The sequence below is a fragment of the Marmota flaviventris genome, chromosome 1, assembly GCF_047511675.1.
Source record: "Marmota flaviventris isolate mMarFla1 chromosome 1, mMarFla1.hap1, whole genome shotgun sequence".
In the NCBI taxonomy this organism is placed as follows: Eukaryota; Metazoa; Chordata; class Mammalia; order Rodentia; family Sciuridae; genus Marmota; species Marmota flaviventris.
The window spans coordinates 96,730,446-96,754,428 of record NC_092498.1 but is presented as its reverse complement, the minus strand read 5'-3'; the positions used below and the strand labels follow the sequence as shown (position 1 = coordinate 96,754,428).

Sequence of the window (23,983 nt, the reverse complement as noted above, 5' to 3'; positions counted from 1 at the left end):
GACTGAGGAGGAAAAACAGCCAATATGGAAGAGGTACAAGCAATTAAGAAATGGTGGGCATGCCCAGTGCTATTGGGAATGAAGAGAGTATATGTACAGACACCATCCTACCACTCTGGAACAGGACAAGACCACTAAGATCCTTTTGAGCTGTGACCCTCCAATTCTTACAATGGAGTTTTATGGTTCTTAGGTGGTTCCTTAGAGATAGCCATAGGAATAAAGGAGTGGCCTAATGGGTGGGCTCTGGGCACTCAACACTCTCTGCAAACATAGACACACATATGATTAATAAATTTCAGCCCTACAAGAGATTTTGTATAAAAAAGACTCCACTATATGTCATAAAAATGTTAGATCATTGTAGTTGTACTCCTCTCCCAATCCTTCACCCCTCCCCAGTATTATTATTGCAGTTATGGGAAGAAATAAAGATATACTTTGGCACATGTTTCAGGGGTCTCTATTACCTGCATTACCATGCAGGTAAGTAGATTCATCTATTCCGTTAGCATCTATGCAGCTCCAGCATGCCAGATTTGGTTTTTAAAGAGATACTAGGGAAGAATTCATGAACCCAGTTTGGGCTTCTTAAGGAGTGAGTTTCTCTCATTCTTAGCATCATGCCTGGTATGATGAATGCTCAAAAGCTACTATCATGCATTTTCAACAAATACTTAAAGAACACCTACTAAGTGCCGCTGAAGTGCTGTCATTATTCCAGAGTGGATAGAATAAGCCACATGGCCACCTGAAATTGGACACTGATTTATCTCTTGGTTGGAATGAAATGGTTTGATAGCTGTTCACACTTAACAACTTTTTAATATGCTTGGTATGCCTTCCAAATAGAATTATCAAGAAATGACAAAACTCCCTTTACCATCCACACTATAGAACTATATTTGAACATCTGAATAACAAAAGTTAATCATTTGCAATCTTATTTCAAGAGATAATTGTTGAGTTCCAAAAATGTGGTTGAGGGGGATAACTCTAAGAGAGACAAAGAACAGTCCTTTTGGGAACTGATGACTTGGGCTCTTCAGAGGCAGAGAAAAAGTATATCTTCCAGTTGGATCTCCTGTCCTTTGCCTGTTAGAGAGAGGGCATTGATACTCGCAGAGGGAACTATAGCTGGCTCAGTGCCAAAGCAGAGATGGGTTTGTGGCCACATCATAACATTGACCTTGGACTGACAAGCTCCAGAACATTTTGGTTTTTCCAGAATTCTAATTCTTTGATCCTCAAGATCAAAACCCTAAGGCACAGCTAAAGTTCTGGAGGTCCATGCTGGAGGGAGTTGACTTAACTTCCTGGTTTTTGAGAGTCTTTCCACTGCATATTGACCAAGAGGGGAATCAAGTTTCTCTTAATGTCTCTCTGACATAAACTTCTGTTTAACTGGGATGTTGGATGGTGATCAACTCATCTGAGCTTCCCTAGGATTTCCCAGTTTTAGCAATGAAAATTTTGTGTCCTGGAAATCCATTCATTCCTAGGCAAACTGGAACAAATAGCCATCTTAGAGACATAAAAGCCAAGCAAATAGACTAGGTATTCCAGTTACAGACTGTTTTGTGACAAATTATCACGACAGTTGGTGATTTAAAACAACTACTACTTAGTTTGCTCACCATTCTGCATTCTGAGTGTTTGTGTAGCCGCATTCAGCCAGGGAATTGGCTGGAGGCTGGGACATCTGGGTCTCTCCCCTTCTTCAAATCTCTCCCTTTCTTCAAGTAAAGTAACCTCTGCCTCTCCCTTCCCATGTAGCCTCTCCATAGATCCCCCCCCCCCCCAAATAGCAGGGTAGCTGCATTTCCTATGTGGTGGCACAGGGTTCCCCAGAGTGCATAACTTGCCTGGCTTCTCAAGACTCAAGCCTGGAATTGGCATAGAGTCCCTTGTACCACATCTTATTGGTTAAAACTGGCTATAAGCATCTTTCTAGAATGAAGGAGACTACAGACTGCCCCATAGTGAATACTAGGGGGCAGTTCACTGGGAGTTACCAAAATAACAGTGTTCTTCAGAGAAACAGCAGGACACTCACTGGAATTCACTTTGCCTTGACCACCTCTGGTCTCTACTAGGCCCACCTGTGTTCCTCTCCTCACACTCAAAGCAAGAACTAAATAAACCTATAGTCTGAGGTATATTGGTCAAAGCCTTCAAGAGCTCTAAGTATGTTAGGACAAGTTTATCTCTATCTTTTTTTTTTTTTGCTTTCAGCCAGGCCTACAGAGCACTGCAAAGTTAAAGTTGCCAGAGGGTTTGTAAGGAAGCAACAAGTTAGGGAGCCTGGGTTGGCCTGAGGCTATGAAGGACTTGATTATTCCTCTCACCTTCTTGGGGAGGGAGTGTGCCAGGTTTTCTGCACAGCACAGAAATTTCAGAGATGGGCAGGGCATAGCATCAGCCTGTAGGAGCTGACCCTTCTCAACATTGACGTCCCCACCCATCAAGTCTTAAAATTAAACAAGTGCCACTTATGGTCACTCCCCCTTTCCTGTCAACTGCAGTATTATGACCCTGCAGTGACTTGGTTGTTTTCCAGTCAGTCCCCCATCACTGGGTTGTAAGCCAACTGCGGGCAGAGAGGCATCCAGTCCTTCTCAAACTCCCAGGGTGGATGAGGTGGGTGCCTTCTGGCCAGGTCCTTGAGCTGCTTCAGGGCCCTGGGGATGCTGCGTGGCTTGCATCCCTTTCACCTCCTGACCTCCTCTTCCATCATCGTGATATCCTCTGGACATTTTGACTTCTTCCCTTTCTTTCTCTGGTCCCGCCCCTCCCCGCACGGTGTCACCACCAGTCCCGGTGCGTCCCGCCTCCGCACTGTGGCTTTAAGCGGGTCCCACCGCAGCACCCCTCCCTCATCCAGCTCTCGCTTGGCTGCTCCTCACCGCCTCTTCTGCTCCTCCTCCTCCCTGCTCCTCCTCCTCCCGCTCCTCCGCGCCGCCGCCAGCCGTGCTGCGCGCTCAGCTGCTCTCAGCTCCCGGGACCCGCAGCCATGGCCGACATCAAGACTGGCATCTTCGCCAAGAACGTCCAGAAGCGACTCAACCGCGCACAGGAAAAGGTCAGCAGAGGGCGGCGGGAGGCCAGGGCAGGTGTTGCGAGGTGGGGGCGAACTGTGGGTCACTGGCTGCGGCTGTGCGGGGCCAGATCCTCCGGATGCGGCGCGTTACGGAGCCGGGCTGGGGCCAGGCGACGCGGACACTCGACCCGGCAGCGGGAGCATCAGGGGTCCACAGACCCTGGTCCCAGAGGCACCAGGTTGTGCCTGGCCTCCGGAGCCCGCCCGGGGTCGCCGCTTCCCTTCTTTCTTGGGCCCGGCGCCGGTGACCAGCTGTCGCAGGTGCTGTGGCTCTCTGCACCCGAGAAGAGCACATCTCCCAGAGCTTTGCATCTTCCCGAGCTTTGTATCTCTCCAGGAGCTTGCATCTCCCTCAGCTAGCATCTCCTGGCGCCGGCTTCCAGCTCGCCCGCAGGCAGCTAGCTGGGACGCGGGCCGCAGATGGGGCGGGAGATTGCGGCAGCCTTCAGTCCTCTGGGGGGATTTCGTGGCTACTTGAGTGCGGTAGAAACGAACGACCTAGCAGAGAAGCTCCCCCCAAAATCTCTGGACCAATAAGACTGGATCGCAAACAACTAGCACCTTTGTACAGTGCTCTCCTGGGAACCCTGGAGTTCAAAACAGAACACACTTTTCCCCTTTTCATGTATATTTGTATTCTTTTTGACGCCAATGTCCTTCCCTGGAAGGTCAAAAATAAATACGACCTGAACCCAAACAGTTCTTCTCAGAGCATTTTTGCACAAACGGGATGTTTTATTGCATTAAAAATATGTATATAGATTATACGGGTTGGGATCCGTGTTTTTTTTGCAAACCCCCTTAGTAAATTGGCCATGGTAATTCATTTCTCCCTCCAGGATATACATACACAAGGGAAACCCAGGTACATAGCAAGCAAGTGCAGCCCCGAGCAGTTGGGGGAAGGGGGGTATGGGATGGATACTGGGCTTGCCTGGCTTTCCTGCTGACTGTTGTATCTGACAGCTCTAAGGTCTTCATTGGTGTCCTGAGCAAGGGACTTTTTTTTTTTTTTTTTTTTTTTTTTTAAATTGTAGCTTGAGCATTGTACTTGAAAATGAATACTGGCTAACAAACCTCATGATTGGGATCAAGTTGAATTGTATTCTCTTTCATGTGGTAGTGTTTTCTGTTCCTGGGATATAGGGTGTTTGGCATTTTCCTGGGAGTCAGATATGTGGTGTTACTCATTAGGACAGTGGATTTCTCTCTTCAGACCCACGCTCAGGCTGCTCCCCAGTTCTAGCCTTCCCCAAGGAGCTGAGCAGAAGGGGCACTGATCCCTCAGCCAGCACAGGCAGAGAGGCTTGGTGGCTGCTGCTAGTCCCTCCCTCTCTGCACACATGCACACTCTCAATGCAGTAAGAGGATTGTATTTCTTTTAATATCTACCCTAGCTCATCCTGAACCTGGGGATCCTCCTCCTGCTGCTCCCTCAGCGGCTGAATTAGCAAGACTTCCTGTCCCTTTCTAGTCCCTGGTTTCATGTTCAGAAAACAGCCACAGATCTATCTGCAGGTTTTGAGATTTGGATCAGATTTCTTCACCAGTTTTCAATACTTCATTTCATCTACTTGTAGTTATCTCTCCTACCCAAGTAATTACTTGACTCTTTGGTTTGAAGCTTTTCACTGAATCCACTTTCCATCTGTGAAGGAATTTAGTGATATGGTTTGCCTTTTCACATATTAAATTATTTCTTAATCTAGGTCACCAGCTGTTAATATGCCCAAAATAAATGAAAAGAAAATGTAATCTCTCTTACAGAGCATTCACGCCTGTATGAATTGTTGAAAACTCACTTTTTCCCTTTTTATCATGATGAAGCTTGTGTGTATTAGATTGCAGTTGTGGATTGTGTTCATTCTCCTGTGAGAGTGAGGGTTTAACAAACCTCTTGTGGGGCCCAAAGTGTCCTTTTTTTTTTTTCTTTTCTGGGGATGGCTATTGATGAAATATGCCTGTTGCATCTAGGATGGGAGGGTTAAGACACCAAGAGGCTGTCTGCGCTGGGTAAATTCATGCCTTTTTGATCCTGTGTAATACTGGGACATGGTTAGCACAAAGGGAAAAGAGCAACCCAGCAAAGCTGAGATGGAAGTTGCTAGAGAATGGACATTACAGTGTGATGCTGTTGGGGCTTCATGAGACATCTCCCCTCTTTGCTTTTCCAGACTCTTCTCCAATGAACTCTTTGTTTCAGTAACCATATGACACATATGTTCTTGAGACCTTGTGCTTCTTAGTTTTATAGGCATATTTTCCTAAAAAGTCTACTTCTTTGACTTTCTTAGCACCTCTGCTCCACCTAACAGTTTGCATACATCCAAACGCACTACTGAAATTATCCGTAGAGGTGACTTATAGCTTTTTGTGAATTTAAAATACATTTTTTTTCTTATCAGAAGTCAAAAAAGGCTCATTGGAGAAAGAATGAAATATCATATAACCAGAAGAAATCACCCCAAAAAGAATCTCTTAATTCTACCTCCCAGAGACTTCACTATCATTTAATGTTTATCCCAGTAGATTTTACATGTGTGTATGTAAATATTGATACAACTAAAACATACATATACTATATGGGTTGATAACCTGTTTACTTCTTTAGTAATCTTGAAGAGTCTTCTATAAATGCATATCTTTTACCTCAAAATTATAAATGACTGAATTGTATTGGAATGTATGGATTTTAATGAAAACCCTATATTTTTTGGGTATCAATTTTCTAATGTTTATGTATGTAAACGTAAGTCAGTTAGCAAACTCATAAGGAGAAGTTCTGCATACACCCATAATTTTCTCCTTAGATAAATTTCTAGAAGGAGAATTTTTGAGTCAAAGTTATGCTTATTTTTATTACAGCTTGATTGCCTTCCAGAAAGGTGGTACGAATTTCCATTCTCATCAGCAGTCCATGAGACATTTGCCAACTCTGGATAATAAAATTTAAAATAACTCTTTAGGTTTGTCATTAGAAAAAAACGAGTTCCTCATTCATTTCATTTACTATTTGGAAATTGAAACTTATTTTGCATTCCTATGTTTTTAATTCATGAATCATGTGTTCACATTTTGCCCCTATCAGCATCTCCATCTTGTTATTTGTAAGAGCAAAAAAATATATGAATCCTAAAGGTTGCAAACACATTTTCTTCCTTTCCTATTTTTCTAATGATTTTTTTTTCCTAAAGAGAATAGTTATGCTTTATGTATATCTGCTTAAATGTACTGATTGTTTTGTATGGTTCCTTGTTTGGTAGTTGCATAAAGTCAGGATCCTGCCACTTGGAAATGTCAACCCAACATGGCTTAGAGAAAAATGGAATTTAATTGTGAATAATAAGGTTAGCTAATAACTTATATTAGGTTCTTGTACATATAAATTTAAGTATGTTTTAATGTATTAATATATATCTGAATTAAACTGTGTACCTATCCTTACACATAAATAAATACATGCATATATATGTGCTTATTATATATATTAACTCATTCTTTGAGGTATATACTATTACTACTCACATTTTATAGATAAGGGAGAGATTAGTGACATGCTCAATGTCACAGTCAGTAGATAGCAAAGCTGGGATTTGGACTTAAGCAGTCCAGTGCTTCCCCATTCCACCACAGTGCCTCTTATAATCATGAAAAGGGCAGGGATAGATAAAGTTTTGACCTGTGTGAAATCAGGGACACAACCACAGATATTAGGGCTCAATTGTCTTCTCCCTAACTCCTCTCTGTGCTGTGCATTCACTCAGCCCCAGTTTTGGTCAAGTTCTCTCTTGATGGCAAGGTGGCTGATAGATGCTCCAGGCAAGAATATTCTTTCCTTCTTCATTTCCACAGAACTCTTTGGTATAACTCTTATTGGCCCAAACTGAACCTGTGCCTATTCCTGGAAGAAAAAAAGTCTCTAAGATCAAGGGCAAGGGCCAGCACCATGAATGAATTGGGCCTGAGTCACAAGCCACTGCTAAAATGGGATAGACAGATCCCCTGAACTCATAGAGGAAGAGGAAGGAAAATAAGTACAGAAGGAGGAGAGGATGCTTGGCTGGCAAAATAAAAGATGCCACTGAGGCATCTCTAAAAGGCTTTCTCCATATCATGTTTATCATGTTAGCAAATAATTTATTATTTGCTAAAGAATTTCTCATCAAATTGATATATATGCAGTTTTAGAAATCAAATATTAGTAAAAGACTTCTTATGTAAAACATAGTCCATTGTCCTTCTCTCTCAACCTCCAGTTTTGCTTCCCACACACAGCTCTTACTAACCACAAGGTTTCTTATATAACTTTATTGAACTAGCAATGCTTTAATATTTGATGAAGATAGCAAAGATTGAGTTCTCTTTTATCTATTTCCCCTTCCCATCATATATAATTACAAGCATTGATTGCTAAAGATTACATTTTTTTAAAAGTTTGAAGTATAATTTTTGTTGAATAAAGTGTACAAATCTTGTGTTCAGCTGGTGAATTTCCATCTATATAGATATCTGCATAGGTACCACCCAGATTGACTTACAGAACATTTCTGTCATTCCAGATACCCATCAGTCCTCTTGCCTGTCCTATTCTTTGTCTTTTTATGTTTAAACATTTTAATTCCTTGCTGATATTCCCCTAGTAAGCACATTTTCCTGTACTTACTGGTGATTTTGATATCTTCTTTAGCAAAGGGTCTGTTGAAGTATTTGCTTATGTTTTTCATTTGCCTTTTGTGTTGATTTGTAGAGGTTCTCTGTATAATCAAGATGTGAGTCCTCACCAGACGTTCTGTATTTTTTCCCAGGCAGTGACTAAATTTTTTTTTTTTTACTTTCTTAGTGGTACCTACTGAATAATGGCAGTTTTAAATTTATGAAGTCCTACCTAAAAATTAAGTTCATGCCACATTTTTAAAATCAAATTTTTATGGCAGGGTGTTGCTATGTTGCTCAGGCTGGTCTTGAACTTGTGGGCTCAAGTAATCTTCCTGCCAGCCTTCTGAGTAGCTGGGACAACAGGCATGAGCCATCATGACTGGGGCCCAGCTTTTTGTTTTCCCTGAAGTTAATAATTGCCTTGTTTTTAAAATTTACTTATTTTTCTATGGATTATTTAGATTTTTTCTTTTTGCTTCATCAGATCTGTCAGATATTAATCAGCATTATTATTCAAGGATCCAAATATCAGAAAATATAATTTTTCTGGTTTCTCACATTGGTAACATCCCTTTTTGGAGGCTCTGCCCATTTATTGTAGTCTGGGATATTTTTTTTTTTTTTTTTTTTTTTACTAAATCTAAATAGCTGCCATCTTGGTTTTTCCCTTGCCTGGGCTGGGGTTGAGGAAGGGACCTGAAGTCTTGACTGATCTATATGCAAACAATACCCAGTATTGTGCTTCATTTCACCCATAATACTTGAAGGAGCCCGGTCTTAAGCCTCTCTGTGTGTATGACTGCAGTGAGATTCAGATGCTTTTCATTGGTTGTTCCTGTACAAGTTCATTTTTAATTTTAATTTTATTAAAATTATATATATATATATATATATATATATATATATATATATATATAATAAAGGTATTGGTATTGTGTTCATCTACAAATTTGTAGATGAACACATATATTTGTAGATGAATATATATATATATATATATATACACAAATATATATATATATACACAAATATATATATATATACACAAATATATATATACACAAATATATATATATACACAAATATATATATATATATATATATATATATATATATATATATATATATTTGTAGATGAACACAATACCAATACCTTTATTTATTTTTATGAGGTGCTGATGGAACCCAGTGCCTCACACATGCTAGGCAAGTGCTCTATAACTGAGCCAAACCCTAGCCCCTTTATTTTATTGTTTGTATTTTCCTCTCTTCTACTGATTTGTTTCTATTTCTCTATTTTATTTTGTGTTTCTGTAAAATGTATTGAGCTTTTATCCACCAACCCTACTTCTCCTATTTTTTTCCTTGTATGTTCAAACATTTTTAAAATTTTCTTTTTTCTGTCATTTTAGTTAGGCTTTGGGAGGAGATGGAAATAAGCACATACAATTAGTTGTCCTGTTTAACCAGAAGCCTTTTTATTTAAATATTTGATCCTTCTGGATTCATTTTTCTACCATCTTCCTCTATTTGTGAAAAACTAGTGACATTTATTTGGTCTTAACTCTCTTTGACCTTGATGCAATATTTAAATCAGCGAAGCACTACATTTAAACATTTTTAAACATGATTTGAGTGAGCAGGATAACTTAGATATGTTATAATACCAACCTCTTTAGTATTATTATTATTTTTTTTACAGTAAGGGTGTTAGACTATTTAAATTTTAAGGACCTGTCCAGTTTGATATGCTGTGTGTCATTTTATCTGTCCCAAATGATTATTACATAATCATCTTAGTTACCATTTTTTTCCATGCAATAATCTTCCCAGTTAAATCATAGTTGCTTGAAGACAGAACCAAATGCATCGTGAGTCCTATGTACTCAGTGATGATTTAGTGATTTGATTTTCTATGTTCTTGCTTCTTTACTTCCTACTCCTGCAAACACATAGTATTGAAGAATCCTTCCGCATTATTCTTTCTCTGACTTTTGTGAAGTTATGATGAGGGTTTTACTGTGTGGAACTGTCATTTTTGTAAGTGAATCAAATATTGTCAAAATCATGTTGTTTAACTCCAAATTGATCTGGTAAGATAGCAAGAAAAATAATGTCTCTTTCTACATGCTTACTTATGTGACATTATAGTTTTTTGGGAAATGTTGCTTTGTTGATGCCCATGTTTAGGTTTATTCTCAAAGAGAAACATGTGGATGGTGCATGTATGTTTGTATGTAAATACAATAGGAGGAAGATGACCCTCTTCTGCCTAGAAGATTTCTCTGTGAACCTGTCTGTAGAAGAGTAGCTTATATGACTTCATTTACATCTGAGGGCACTTTGGAGACTGAACCCTTTTAAGATATTCTGAAGACATTTTTTTTTGTAGTCTACTTCTCGTTTCATAAAACGTATACCTTCTTCTGAGGTCTGAATGTGTTTCCCAAAGCATAACGGAAACTTAATCCCCTTGCAACAGTGTTGGGAGGTGGAGCCTAATAGGAGGTGTTTATGTTCTCAGGGCTCTACCCTCATGAATGTATCAATGCTGATTATAAAAAGGCTTGAGGTTGCCAGTTCTTTTGCTTTCTCTTGTCTTTCCATCTTCTGCCATAGAATGATGTAGCATAAAGGCTATGGTCATATGATGACACCTTGATGGAGGACTCCCCAGACTCCAGAATTGTAAGAAGTAAATCTCTGTTCTTTATAAATTACCCATATGCAGGTATTTTATTGTAGCTGCACAAATTGGACTAAGATACCATCTTTTTAAATAATTTTCTCTGTTTTTAGAGACTGTCAAAATTAAAAGTAATTGTTAGGAAGACATATGTCAGGGTAAGGTTTTCTTCTTCCGTTGTTCCTTCACATAACTGTACATATACCAATGCATCCTTCTTTCTCTGGACTGAGTACACTAGGGAATCAGCACTATAGGAACTCAGCTTTTAATATTAGTAAGAGACTCTATTTTCCTTTATATGACATCTTTGATATGTGTGTAGGTTCCATGTCACATTTTAAAAATAAACTTTTCTATGGACCAATACAACTAATTACAAAAGCTGATATTCTAATATAAGCAATATGGCCCACTTGGGGTATAAAATTAGGTCCCATTTTTAAATATTCAAATTAAATGATTTCTCCAACTCATCCTATTATTATAAGAATCTTGTACTCCTTCCTAGGGTCCCTTGTGATAAGTCCAGAAATACAGAGAATTTTTCCTCTTTGCAGTAGTCAGTGGTTTTTACTCTAGCCTCATGAATTTTAGTTCTACAAAGGAATCCAGGACTTAGGTGTCATTCTTGTCCTCAGATGATCACTGCAGTGAACAGAGACAAAGAGCCCTTAATGGTGGATCTGAGGGTGCTGTCAGGGCCAGGAGCCTTTCTCACCAGGGTCATACCTACTCCAGTATGCCTGAGCTCCAAATGTGTGAATTCTATCAATGACTGGTCTTATTTTCCACTTCACTTTGTACATATACACATACAGCTTCTCCCTCCTATAAGATTTGCCCATAGTCCCAGGGTTCCTTCATTAGACAGTATTTAAAATCAGTATACACACTGTGCCTGGAATTATCTATTCCATTCCATTTTATTTTTCCACTTTTAAGAAAATTCTTTTGGGGATATACAAAATTGATTTTAAGACTTTGATTTGAAAACACTACCCTAGAGGACCTATGATATGTTTTCTTATAACTTGACTTTGTTTGGGCTACTTCAGTCCATCAAAGGGTGTGGGTGAGTGTGTGTATGTGTGTCTGCATATATTTACCTTTACACATATGTTAAACTTTAAACAAAATTTTAAAATTTTAAAGGTGTGACACAACTTGGGAGGGAATGAGAAGGGAAAGAATGCTTTTAAAATGACATATTGTTCTTACATTTTATAGTCTGGAAACTTGCATATTTCTGTTTAAACACAATTTTATTTCATTTTATTTTTTTAGCCTTTTACAGTAGGAGCTATCTGAGTAGAACTCTTGAGGAAATATGTGGGCCGATGGGCTTCTGTAAAAGATATGAAAGGTGCAAAGAGTCCTTGAGTTACAGATAGAATATCTAGACGTTCTCAATAATGGCTAGCATACATAATGAAAATGCTATCATTACAGAGTTCAAGGGACTTATCCATTAAGGATATAACAAGGCTCTATACAGCATCATGTGCTATTAAAGTGATATATGGTTATTATTTCCTAAGATTACAACCATGAGTGACTTTCAGCATGGGAATGCTGAGATGCCATTCTTATTGATTCAAATTCTAAATTTAAGTATTCTGTTTGGTTACAATTGTACTTCCTTAACACACTGAGCAGATCCTTTATTTGGAGTGACGTATAAAGCTATGGATAGGGTCTTAGTTTTAAAGTAGTTGTTATGTCATGGTCATATTATTGATTTTGAAGCTATTTAGAGCAGATGTACAAAACACAGTAAACAACTATTTTGGTATTTTCATCTTACTCTGATTCAGTTATTTGGTTGAAAGCTTAGTTCGTGACTGGGAAGAACTTGAACATATAGTAATTGGACATATTAATAAGCATATATGTGTTTTTCCCCTGTCTTAAAGTGCTTATAATGATTTAGTAACATATTCATGGACCCAGGCATAAATGGACTTTTGTCATGGCACCTAAACCTTGTTGAATAACAGATGATAAATTTATATACTCTTAATCGTTAACTATTCTATTGTCAAGTCAGTGTGATAGAATGAATTCATTCATTTAGAGACATTTATTGAGAATCTAATTTGTGAAATGCACGTGCTAGATCCAGATATACCTCATTTTATTGCACTTCAGAGATACTGTGATTTTTACAAATTCAAGGTTGCGGTAACCCTATATTAAGCAATCACCACCATTTTTTTTCCCAACAGCTCAGATGATTGCTAGCATTTTTTTAATCAACAAAGCATTTTTAAATGAAGTCACTCATGTACATTAAATTTTTATATACAATGCTACTACACAACTAGTTGAGTACAGCATAGTGTAAACACAATTATTCTATTCACTAGAAGACAAAAATTCATGTCACTTGCTTTATTGTGATATTCATATTATTGTGGAGGTCTGGAGCCAAACCTATACTATCTCCAAACTATGCATATATCATTAAATAGCAGTCAACAAAGCTGTCCTAGTTGCACATAGAGACCTGAAAGAGTTGGTAGAGTCATAAATATTTGCACACACTAGAAACTACATAGTTATTCATTAAAAATCATAATTTAAAATTATGATTACAGTTTGGGATGTAACCAGGGAATTGACCTAGAATGAGAGGATTAGATAGCCTTCCCTGAAGAAGGTAGAATTTTTTTCCCCTCCATATTTTTATTGGTGTATTATATTTGTATATAGTGGTAGGATTTGTTGTTGTATATAAGTACATTCACATGATATAACAATATAATTTCACCAGTATCTCTCCCATCCTCTCCTCCCTTCCCTCTCCCTTTCTTATTCTACTGATCTCCCTTTGCTTTTCATATGATCACCTCTCCACCTTTCTTTTCCATTTTCCCCCTCTAGCTTCTGCATGTGAGAGAAAACATACCACCGACCTTGACCTTCTAAGTCTGGCTTATTTTGCTTAACATAAAGGTCTCAAGTTTCATCCATTTTCCTGAAAATGACTAATTTCATTATTTTTTAGAAGCTGAATAAAACTCCTTTGTGTATATAGACCACATTTAAAAAAAAATCTATTCATCCATAGCCTGTTCCCATAGTTGGGTTACTATGAATTGTGCAGCTATAACCATGGATATGCATGTATTTCTATAGTATGATGACTTTAATTCATCAGGAAAAATACTGAGGAGTGGTATAGCTAGATCATACGATGGTTCCTTGCTTAGTCTTTTGAGGAGTTTCCATACTGACTTCCATAGTGGTTGTACTAATTTACCATTCCACAGACAGTATAAAATTGTTCCCTTTTCTCCACATCCACTCCAGCATTTATTATTACCCTAATGGCTGCCATTCTGACTGGTGTGAGATGATATTTCAGTGTAGTTTTGATTTGAATTTCCCTAATTATTAATAATATTGAATACGTTTTCTTTATTTGTTGGCCATTTGTATTTCTTCTTTTGAGAAGTGTCTGTTTAGTTCATTTCCCATTTATAAAATTGGGTTATTTGATTTTTGGTGTAAAGTTTTCTGAGCTCTTTATATATTCCAGATATTAATTCTCCCTCAGAAGGTAGATTTTCTCTCATTCTGTAGGTTCTGTATTAACATTCTTAATTATTTTCTTTGCTGTGCAGAAGTTTTAAAATTTGATGCCATCCCATTTATTAACTTTTGGTATTATTTCCTGAATTTTAGGGATACTATTGAGAAAGTCATTGCCTATGCCTATATACTGGACTGCTAACCCTACATTATAAGAAGGTAGATTTTAAACTAAGATCCTAAGGATGAACTGAAGCCATCAGACAAATGGGGGTTAGGATAGGGTAAATATGGGAGTCATAAAGCCCTCCATACCTTGGCTCTTTGATCATATTCATTGAGCATAAACAAGAACTATAGTGTAGAATATAGAATGGACTGTAAATATCAGCCTAATAAGTAATATCTTCTACCACTCAGATATTTAACTAGGCAAAGGGGACCCTAATCAGTATAATCTCACTGTAGTAGCAATCTCTCTTTAGTGTGATCTGATTTTACATGCCAAAGGGTCTTTCTGGAGCATAGATACCGCTTGATATAGAGCCAGGACACTAGTTCAGAAATGACTCACCCTCTGAATTGCTAGTCATACAAAGATTGCTTTGTACAATAGCAGTAAAGTCCAACCCAGCATGCTTTCAAGGATTTGTTGAGAGTAGGGTCTCTTATTTTAACCATCAGAAGGCCAAAACAAAAGTGAAATACTTATCAAGTCATTTAATGTCATAGTTCTAGAAAGGTTATTCTGCCTTCAAAAGATTTGATTGCATTTGGATTATATGTGGATTCTTCACATTTAATTAACTGTCTATATTTATACGTGAATATATAATATGCATCTCTCTGGGTTTGTTCCCTAGTTAGATACCAACTTATATTTTCCTCTTATAGAATTTAATTATAATTTTTAATGAATAGCTATGTAGTTCCTAGGGGTACAAAGATGTAAAGATATATATTTCTATGACCCCTTGCTGGCAGAGAATGTACACACACACACATACAATTAATGGGTATGTACCTAATAGAAGGGGGATATTAAGGCTGGTGACAACCTGATTTACTATGGGGATTTCATTGATAATTTTGTAAGCAGTGGTCTTGGACTTAGGAATAATCAGCTTGCTTAGAGGACATTTTTTCAGTTTTTATTTGTTTAATGTTTTTATTGGTGCATTATAATTATGCATGTGAGATTAACTGTGACATATTCATATATTCACATAAAATAATTTGATTGATTTCATTCCCCAATACCTTCCCTTTCACTCCCCTCCACCCTCCCCTGATCCCCTTTCTCTGTTCTACTGGTTATTAGGAGGGAATCTTAAATTTGGGAAGAGATTCTTTGTAGCAGACAGTTTTCTCTGCTACCTAATAGTGGTTGCAAACTCTTAAATAGTGTAAATGGTCTAAGCCTTAGAAGGATCTTCCAATTCATGGTAGCACAACGTAGGAGATTGGAACCTTTCACCATCTATGATTTCTTAGTATTTGAGACATCTGTACACAAAACCTGCCTCTTTAACCTACAGATTTCTATAGTACAATGTCTTCTTCTTGCCTGTTCAGCTTTTTCTCTGTTCAGTGGGCTCTTCTCTAAATCATTTCCTGTAGGAAAATGATTTCTGAACTTTTCTTTCTACCACTTCACAAAATGCTTCTGTCTGTGGGGACCACTATCATTCTTGAATTATGGGTTAGGACATATGTCCTTCAATGTCGGGCTCCCCTGAGGATCTGCATTGACTCATAGTCACTCCTGTTAAGCATAGAGAAGGAATCTAGAAAGCAAGTTCTTCTAGGGCAGTGTGGTCAGAAACACTTGGGAAGGGGACAAATTAAAAGTGCAGATTCTTGGGCCGAGTTGAGTTACTGATTTAGCAAATGATAATCTTTTTAGTGAAAGATTTGAGCTTCTACATTTTTAAGTTCTTTAGGTGGACACTGCTTTAGAGAAGGGGCCTTTAGTTGAGATTTTGTGGTGGTTATAAGCTTATAGGACCACCTCAGTGTTATGATATGAAGAGTAAATTTACCTCTGAAGTAGTGAGAGAGAATGATAAAAAGGAGTATGCTATAGGATGTTTAAAAAATGCCTTTATGCTTAAAAGAGCCTACCCTAAATTTCAAAGAAATCAATCTATTTTCTGGAAGTCGGATTGGAAATGTTTCATCAAGAGCCAAATGGCTCTCTTATTAGGAATGTTACTATGTAGCATGGAAAGTTGAATCTTGTGGAAAATTGGATTCTGTGTAATCTGATTCTGTAAAAGCCATTATATTTTTAAAACAATGCTGGTTAATGCAACAACTATAAAAAGTGCAGTGAGATGAAAACTAGGCTTAAGGCGCTTAGGTTATAGCTCAGTGGTACAGCGCTTGCCTCACACATGTGAGGCGCTGAGTTCGATCCTCAGCACCATATAAAAATAAATAAATAAAGATATTTTGTCCATCTTAAAAAAATTTTAAAAAAACACTAGGCTTAAAAACCTGCTGCATATTTTTGGTAGAGACAGGAGGAAATGGGGTGAGTTTGAGGGACTTATTTAAAATTACATTGACCTTACATGTTTTATTATGGGATGAGGCACAATTAGACTGCTTAAAGTTCCTGGTAGGGAGAGTGGTCAAAACTCAGAGGTGAAATTCGGGTCCACTGTGAAGGAATACCATTTTCTAGGAACTCAAATTTTCTTTTTTTTTTCTCTTTTTAGTATTTTATTGATGGTTTATGTGTCTATATTTACAACAGATATTTCCTTATAGTTTTTTTTATGATGTCTTTGTTGGTTTTTGAATCAAGGTAACAGTGGCCTCATAGACTGAATGGGGAAGTGATTCCTATTCTTCTAGTTTTTGGAATAGTTTGATATTAATTCTTTAAATGTTGAGAGAATTTACAAGTGAAGCAATCTAGGAAAGGTTTTTATTTGTGGATAAAAAATTTAATTGTTAACAAAGTTTTGTTACTTGTTTTAGGTCTATTTCAATTTTCTAATTTTTTTTCAGTCAGATTTGGTAGTTTGTGTGTTTTCCATTTCACCTAGTATTTATCCATTTTTTTGGCATATAATTATTTATGATATTTCTTTTTATTCTGTAAGGTCTGCTGTACCATTCCAAATTTTAATAATTTCAGTCTTCTTTTTTTCAGTTCTTGGTCAGTGTATCTAAACATTTGTCACTTTGTTAATTTCCTCAATGAGCCAACTTTTGGTTTCATTGATTTTATGTATTGTTTTTGTATTATCTATTCCATTTATTTCCAGTATCATCTTTATTATTTCCATACTTCTGTTCATTTTGGAATAAATTTGTATTTAGTTTAACATGGAAGGTTAGATTATTTGACAGCTTTCTTCTGTCAATATAGGTGCTTATAGCTGTAAATTTCCTGTTAAGCACAACTTTGACTATATCCTGTAAGTGTTGGTATGCTGTATATTCATTTTTATTTATGCCAAAGCATGTTGTCATTTCTTTTGTGATTTATTCTTTGGTCCATTGTTTAGGAATTTGATGTTTCATTTCCATAAATTTGTTAATTTTCCAAATTCTCTTCATAATTTCTAATTTCATCCAGTTGTAGTTGGAGAATGTACTTCATGTGATTTCAATTTGTTAAAATTTATCGAGGCTTGTTTTATAGTCTAACATATAATATATCCTGCAGAAAGTTTCATGTATACTTGAAGAATTGCATTCTTCTGTCAATGGTTGGATCATTCTGTAGATGTGTTCCAGGACTAGTTGGTGTATAATGTTCACATCTTTCTAGTCAGTCTTTTGTCTCGTTCTATTATCAGAAGTAAGGTATTGGAATTGTCTTGTTGAATTTTCTGTTTCGTTCTGTCAGTTTTTGCTTTGTGTATGGTACTTTTACTAGGTACATAAATGTTTAGATTTATTATATCTGCTTCATAGATTGCCCTTTTGTAATTGTAAGATGTCTTTGTATCCAGTAACAATTTTTGTCATAAAGTCTATTTTGCCTGATTATTATTACAGCCTCTCCAGGTCTCTTTTGGTTACTGTTTGTGTGATGCATCTTTTCTATCCTTATACTTTTAAACCTATATATGTCTTTGACTCTAAGTTATATCTTTTGTAAATAATATAGTTGGACTTTAAAAATCTGTTTTGCCAATTTTTATCTTTTAATTGGAGTATTGAATCTGCTTACGTTTAATATAATTATTGAAAAGGTAGAATTTGTCTCTGTCATTTATGTCTTTTTCCTTTTTGTTCCTTTATTTCTCATTCCTTTCTTGTTTGCGTTAAAAAGATATTTCAGCATGGCATTTTAATTCCCTTGTTTCTTTTACTATCTTTTGTAGTTCTTTTCATTGTGATTGCTCAGGGTTATGATTAATTTGTAGTAATCTAGTTCAGATTAATGCTAACAATTTAAATAGTGTGTAAAACTTTACTGTTCTGTAACTCATCTCTTTCCTCATCCATTGTGCTGGAATTATCAGACAAATTATGTCTTTACATATTGTATGCGCATCGTTAAGATTTGCAACTATTAGTTTATCTAATTGTCCTATGCATCAGATGAGATAAAGATGAATTAAAGTAAAAAATGCATTTCCATTGTTTTTTTACATTAGCCTTTGTAAGTTGGTGCATCTTTCAAAAATATTTGTCTTATGAAATTGGTTCTACTAAGTAATACTTAGCTGATTCACACATTTAAAATGATAGAGCAAAAAATTGATAATAGGATGATAGTAGGAGATACCTGTATTTTCAGATTTATTAAATACAACTCCAACTAGAAAAAAGTATAAAGACTTAGTGGTTTTAGCCATTTTGTAACTAAAACTACAGTTGCATTCTAATAAATGGTTTATATTATTGAGAAAATGTCTCATAGTTTCCTAAATAGTCTTACAGTTTCCTTGTTACAAGCTATTCAATATTATTTATAACACCTTAAAATACATGCAACATTTTATGCATTTTTTTTCTGGATCCTTAAAATTTTTTATCAGATTCTCAAAAACAAAAAACCAAACCAAAACAAAATAAAAACTCTGTGAAATGTAAAGTATTAAGGAATGTTTTTGGCTTAAACAGTTCCATTAAACTTTTTTTTTTGGTTGTTCAAAACATTACAATGCTCTTGACATATCATATTTCATACATTTGATTCAAGTGGGTTATGAACTCCCATTTTTACCACGTGTACAGATTGCAGGATCACATTGGTTACACATCCACGTCCATTAAACTTTTTGAAGATCACAAAATTCTGAAGAGGAGGAAAAATAAAAGTCATTGGTAGATTGGTAGATGGTAGAACTCCTTGCACTCAGGCACCCAAGATGGTTTGTTCTGTTTGTGGTCATGATCCTTGCTCCTTGACAAAGAAGAATATATGAGTACTTCAAGATTTGATCCAGTCAGGTTGTGATTGTTTTGAACCTGAATATGGAGGAGGGGGGATGCTTTCTCCCACTCCAGTTTATCATCACACTGAGGATTATACTCAGGGGCACTCAACCACTGAGCCACATCCCCAGCCCTATTAGAGACAGGGTCTTACTGAGTTGCTTAGTGCCTTGCCATGGCTGAGGCAGTTTTTTGAATTCAGGATCCTATTGCTTCAGCCTCCCAAGCCACAGGATTACTGGAGTTCGCTACCACGCCCAGCCATCATGCACTTTAATATAATTATTTTGATCTGTTATTTAAGGGATAGTAAAACTTTTTAAGTTAATTCAGTCCTTAAGTTACTCTAGCCTGCCTTTCTACAGTTGTTCATCTTATGGCAGCTAGAGGTTTTTATGTAGTGGTGGCCCAGGTAAGTGAGGAGGAAACCTCTATCAGAGGCATTTATTTACAGAGGGCATTAGATGAGACCCTGTACAATTTGGCTATAGAGCAGCCTCTTTTTGGGTAGTGTAGTAGCATTGATAACCCTCCTCTCAATTTTAAGAGTTGCTTTCTCAAATTGAAATTGAAAGACTGCCCACATTTATGTATGTATGTTTCTTAGAAATTTTAGAATGAGATATGACATGCATGTACTAATTAGTGACAATCTTATCAACTTGACACACACACACACACACATATATATATATATATATATATATATATATATATATATATATATATATATATCTGCTGCAATTCAGATGCTAAGTTCATAAGGCATTTCCTGAATAGAGTTAGGCTCCTTCATACCTCATTTCAGCTAATACTACCTTCCTCTGTTCATTTTTTATCCCAGTTACCCACTATTCTGATTCTAACTTGATAAGTTAGTTTCATGCCTTCTTGAACTGAGTATAAATGGAATCGTATGGCATATACTCTTTTAGATCTTTAGCTTATTGTAATGTATATGAAATCCATTCAAGTTGCTGCATACAAGAGTAGTTCATTCTTTTTTTAAATCAATGAATATATACTGCACAAAGTCTCACAATTTATTTATCCATTCTCCAGTTGAAAGGATTTGGTTGTTTCCAATTTTTGGCCATTATGAATAAAAGCTGTTATACATGTCTTTTGGCTGCCCAGACCACTCATTTCTCTTAGATTAATACCTAGAAAGATGTATTAGTCTGTGTTCTGTTACTTAACTGAATACCTGAGTATGGTACTTTATAAAGAAAAGAGGTTTATTTGGCTCATATTTTTTGGAAGCTGAAAGTTCAAGATGAGGTGGTTTCAACTGTTCAGCTCTGTGAGGGCCTTTTGGCTGCAATGCAACATGGCAGATGGCATTATGGTGGAAGTATTATATATAGAGAGAGCAGTTACATGATAAGATAGAAAGCAAGAAATATTCAAGGTCATACTTGCTCTTTTGTGACAGCTGAATCTCTTGGTAACTCACCAGGGTCACATGAAAACTACATGAATCCCTTGTAAGGGTTGTGCCCCCATTGACCTAATTAGCTTGCACTAGGCTCACCTCTTAAAAGTCCCACCATCTCAGCATCACCACATTGAGAACTAAGTTCCCACCCATGGATTTTTGTGGGTACACACTCAAACCATATCCATATCATAGCAGAATGGAATTACTGATTCAGTAAGGTGAAAATTGTTAGCTTTTGAAGATAATGCCAGTTTTCCAAAGTAGTGCTCCAAATTTACATTCCATTCAAGTTGTGAGAGCTTAGAAGCTTATATCTTTTAGTTATAAATTTGATATTGAAAACCAAGTTGTGCCTGTCCACTGTTATATCACCATAGAACTCATTTAATTATGGAATGATTTTATCTTTACATATTTTATGCCTAATCATAGAAACTCTTCTCTTGGAGGAACCTGTCAACATTTTGCATTTGAGTTCAGTGGTGAGGGCATGGCCACTACCTTTAACTTACACTGCAGCTCACCTGTTTAGAGAAACTGTACAGAGGGTGTCTATACAGATTGGTGGGTAAGGATTGGGAGCATGGGGTGCTTGCTGTCACAGTGATACCAGGGTTTTTGTGTGCCCTAATCTTCCTTCTGTCTCCTGAACAGTGTCTTGCTCCCACATAAATGACTTTCCCTTCAGGTGTCTGTGGTACACTAACTCATCATTGGCGCCTCTGGGCTTAGGTGAGGCCCATTGACATGGCCTGCTCTGACCAGCTCCGCTTCACCCTGGTTCTTCCTGGCACAGCACATCCCCCTGTCAATTGGCTGGAGTGACGTTGGGCTCTGATTCTCAGGCCATGCTGCACAGCCACATGACCAGTGCTATAGCAACTGGACCCTAGCCCCCCAATCTGCCAACTTTCCCAGTCAGTTTTCCAAATCCCTGTGTCTTCACCACATGAGTATCGTGAGCCACTTGGGGAATCTAAACTTCTGGTCTCCTTTGTCTTGTCACTGTGCAGCCACAGTGATGTAGCTGTGCCTTAGGTTGGTGAGTGAGGCAGCCCAAGGAGTAATCTTTCCAGGCAATCAGTGGGGGATAAGGGCCATACCTTCCCTCTGACCTTGATGTTATTCTTGCTTTGAAGGGGAAAGGGGAAGGAATTCAAATGCTTTTTCTTCTATCTTTTCTTTTCCATGGAGGGAAATGCTTTCTTCTTCATTCTCTATATCCTCTTGCCACAGAGCATTCTAGGCCATCATGGGTACAGGGACAACTTCCTACCACCATAGGAGGAAGCCCTATGTGGCTTTAGAGACACAAAAAAGAAAATGAGGGATTATGAAAAAATTTTCACTTAAGTCATCTTAATTCTTGTACTCAGACTTGTTTGCATTAAGAATTGGGTATTTTCTATCTCTTAGGCACTATTACAAGCATATATTAACTTATTTAACCCTCATAGTAGGTGCCATTATTATCTCTATCTCATAGATGAAGACTGTAACACACACGAAGGAAAAGCTTACTTGATTGGTTTGAGACTCCTTAGCTAGTTATGTGTCAGTTGGGATTTGACCTTGGGACTCTCTAGTTCTAGAGAGTCCATATTTTCTGAAAAGACTGAAGACATTGCCATTCAATATCATCATCCTCTAGTGATATTTCTCTGCAATATTGAGAAAATATTGGGTCTCCTGCAGTAGCCAAGGGTAGGGAAGAACTTCTGATACCTGAAAATGTTCTTTTTTTTTTTTTTTTTTTTTTTTTTAGTTCTAGAGATTGAACTCAGGGCCTCTTGGGTGCTGGGCAAGTACTGTACCCGAGTTAAACTGTCCAATCCCCTGGGTAGTAATTTCACCACTGAATTTGTATTTTTTTTTTTTTGTGGGAGAGAATGAAGCCTTGTTGCTTCCATTTTGCCATTTTTTGGGATATCATTCTCTGGTTTTATTCCTTATATTTCCTTCATTACTGTATGTGTCTTTATTTTTATATTCCTGGAAACTCTCAGTTATCCTCTTCTTATCTAAGGGCATTGTTTTATTTACTGACTTTTTTAAAAGTGGGGACAAACCAGTATGAGAATCATATGTTTTTGATGGTATGGCAGTTTTATTCCAGCAACTTACACTACTTTAAGAAATATCATGCTCAAAGTTTTATAGAGCCTGGGAAGGAGGCACTGATGGTTGGGAAAAGTCATGAAGAATTCTTGAGTATATGAGTTCATGTCACTTTTTACAAGATAAACATCTTTCAAAACCTTTACAGCTTATCCTAAATTGAGCACTAGGAGAAATAAGAGGAACATATGCCACCAAAACATGACCTTACAACCTGGGAAGAAAGAGAGCAAAGCAAGGGTGTGTGTGTGCTACCAGATTGGCAACGGGCAAACTTTTACAAAGGGCAGGTGTTTCCTAAGCCTCAGAAGCCTTGTGCATGTTCTGTAGCTGCTTCTCAGCAACTTGCATATGCTAAGCATTCTGATTTTCACTTATTTCAATAACTCTATTTTCATCTTGCCAGATGTTTTATATTTTCTCTTCAATTCAGTCAATTCTACGTGATCCATCATAGAAACTCTGTACTGTTTTATGACAGTTCGAGTTCTTTCCCTTGATATATGGCAGAGATTACAGGTTGCCCCATAATATTGATTCTTCCCTTTTCCTTTAATGGCACAATGCTGGATTTTGCTGTTAAAGACATTTCCAGCTTCATTTGCAGCTAGCTGTGGCCATGTGACTAAGCTCTGACCAGTGGAAGGTAAACACAGAGGCACAATAACTTTTACGTCTTGATCCTCTCCTTCCTGCACTGTTTTGATGTGGATCCTCTGAAGGGTGATGGAGCTGGAGCCATCCCAGGTGTTAAGTAAAACAGGAAAATGAGATGGAGGAACTTGAGTTCCCTGCACTGTGAAGCCACAATGGCATCCTGGGCTACTTAAACTAGGACAATTGCAAGAAGGAGCAAAAGGTCCTATTTTTTTTTTTCATCTTTATTCCTGAAGCTTAAACCTTGTCCTAAGATTTAGTTTGAATAATTTCAAATTGACATTATTTAGTGAATCAAAAAATTTAAGTATTAGGGATGGAGATATAGCTCAATTGGTAGAGTGCTTGCCTTGCATGCACAAAGCACTGGGTTCTAATCCCC

General features: G+C 37.3%; 1 protein-coding gene across 2 annotated transcripts in view; it reads left to right on the top strand.

Moving 5' to 3' along the window:
• Positions 1–3,013: 3,013 nt before the first annotated feature.
• Amph (amphiphysin) overlaps positions 3,014–23,983 on the top strand; it is a 213,050-nt gene continuing 192,080 nt past the window's right edge. For both annotated transcript variants that reach the window (XM_027939668.2, XM_027939671.2), the window contains exon 1: positions 3,014–3,082. In XM_027939668.2, coding sequence (XP_027795469.1) covers positions 3,014–3,082 — 69 coding nt within the window. The remainder of the gene's footprint in view (positions 3,083–23,983) is intronic.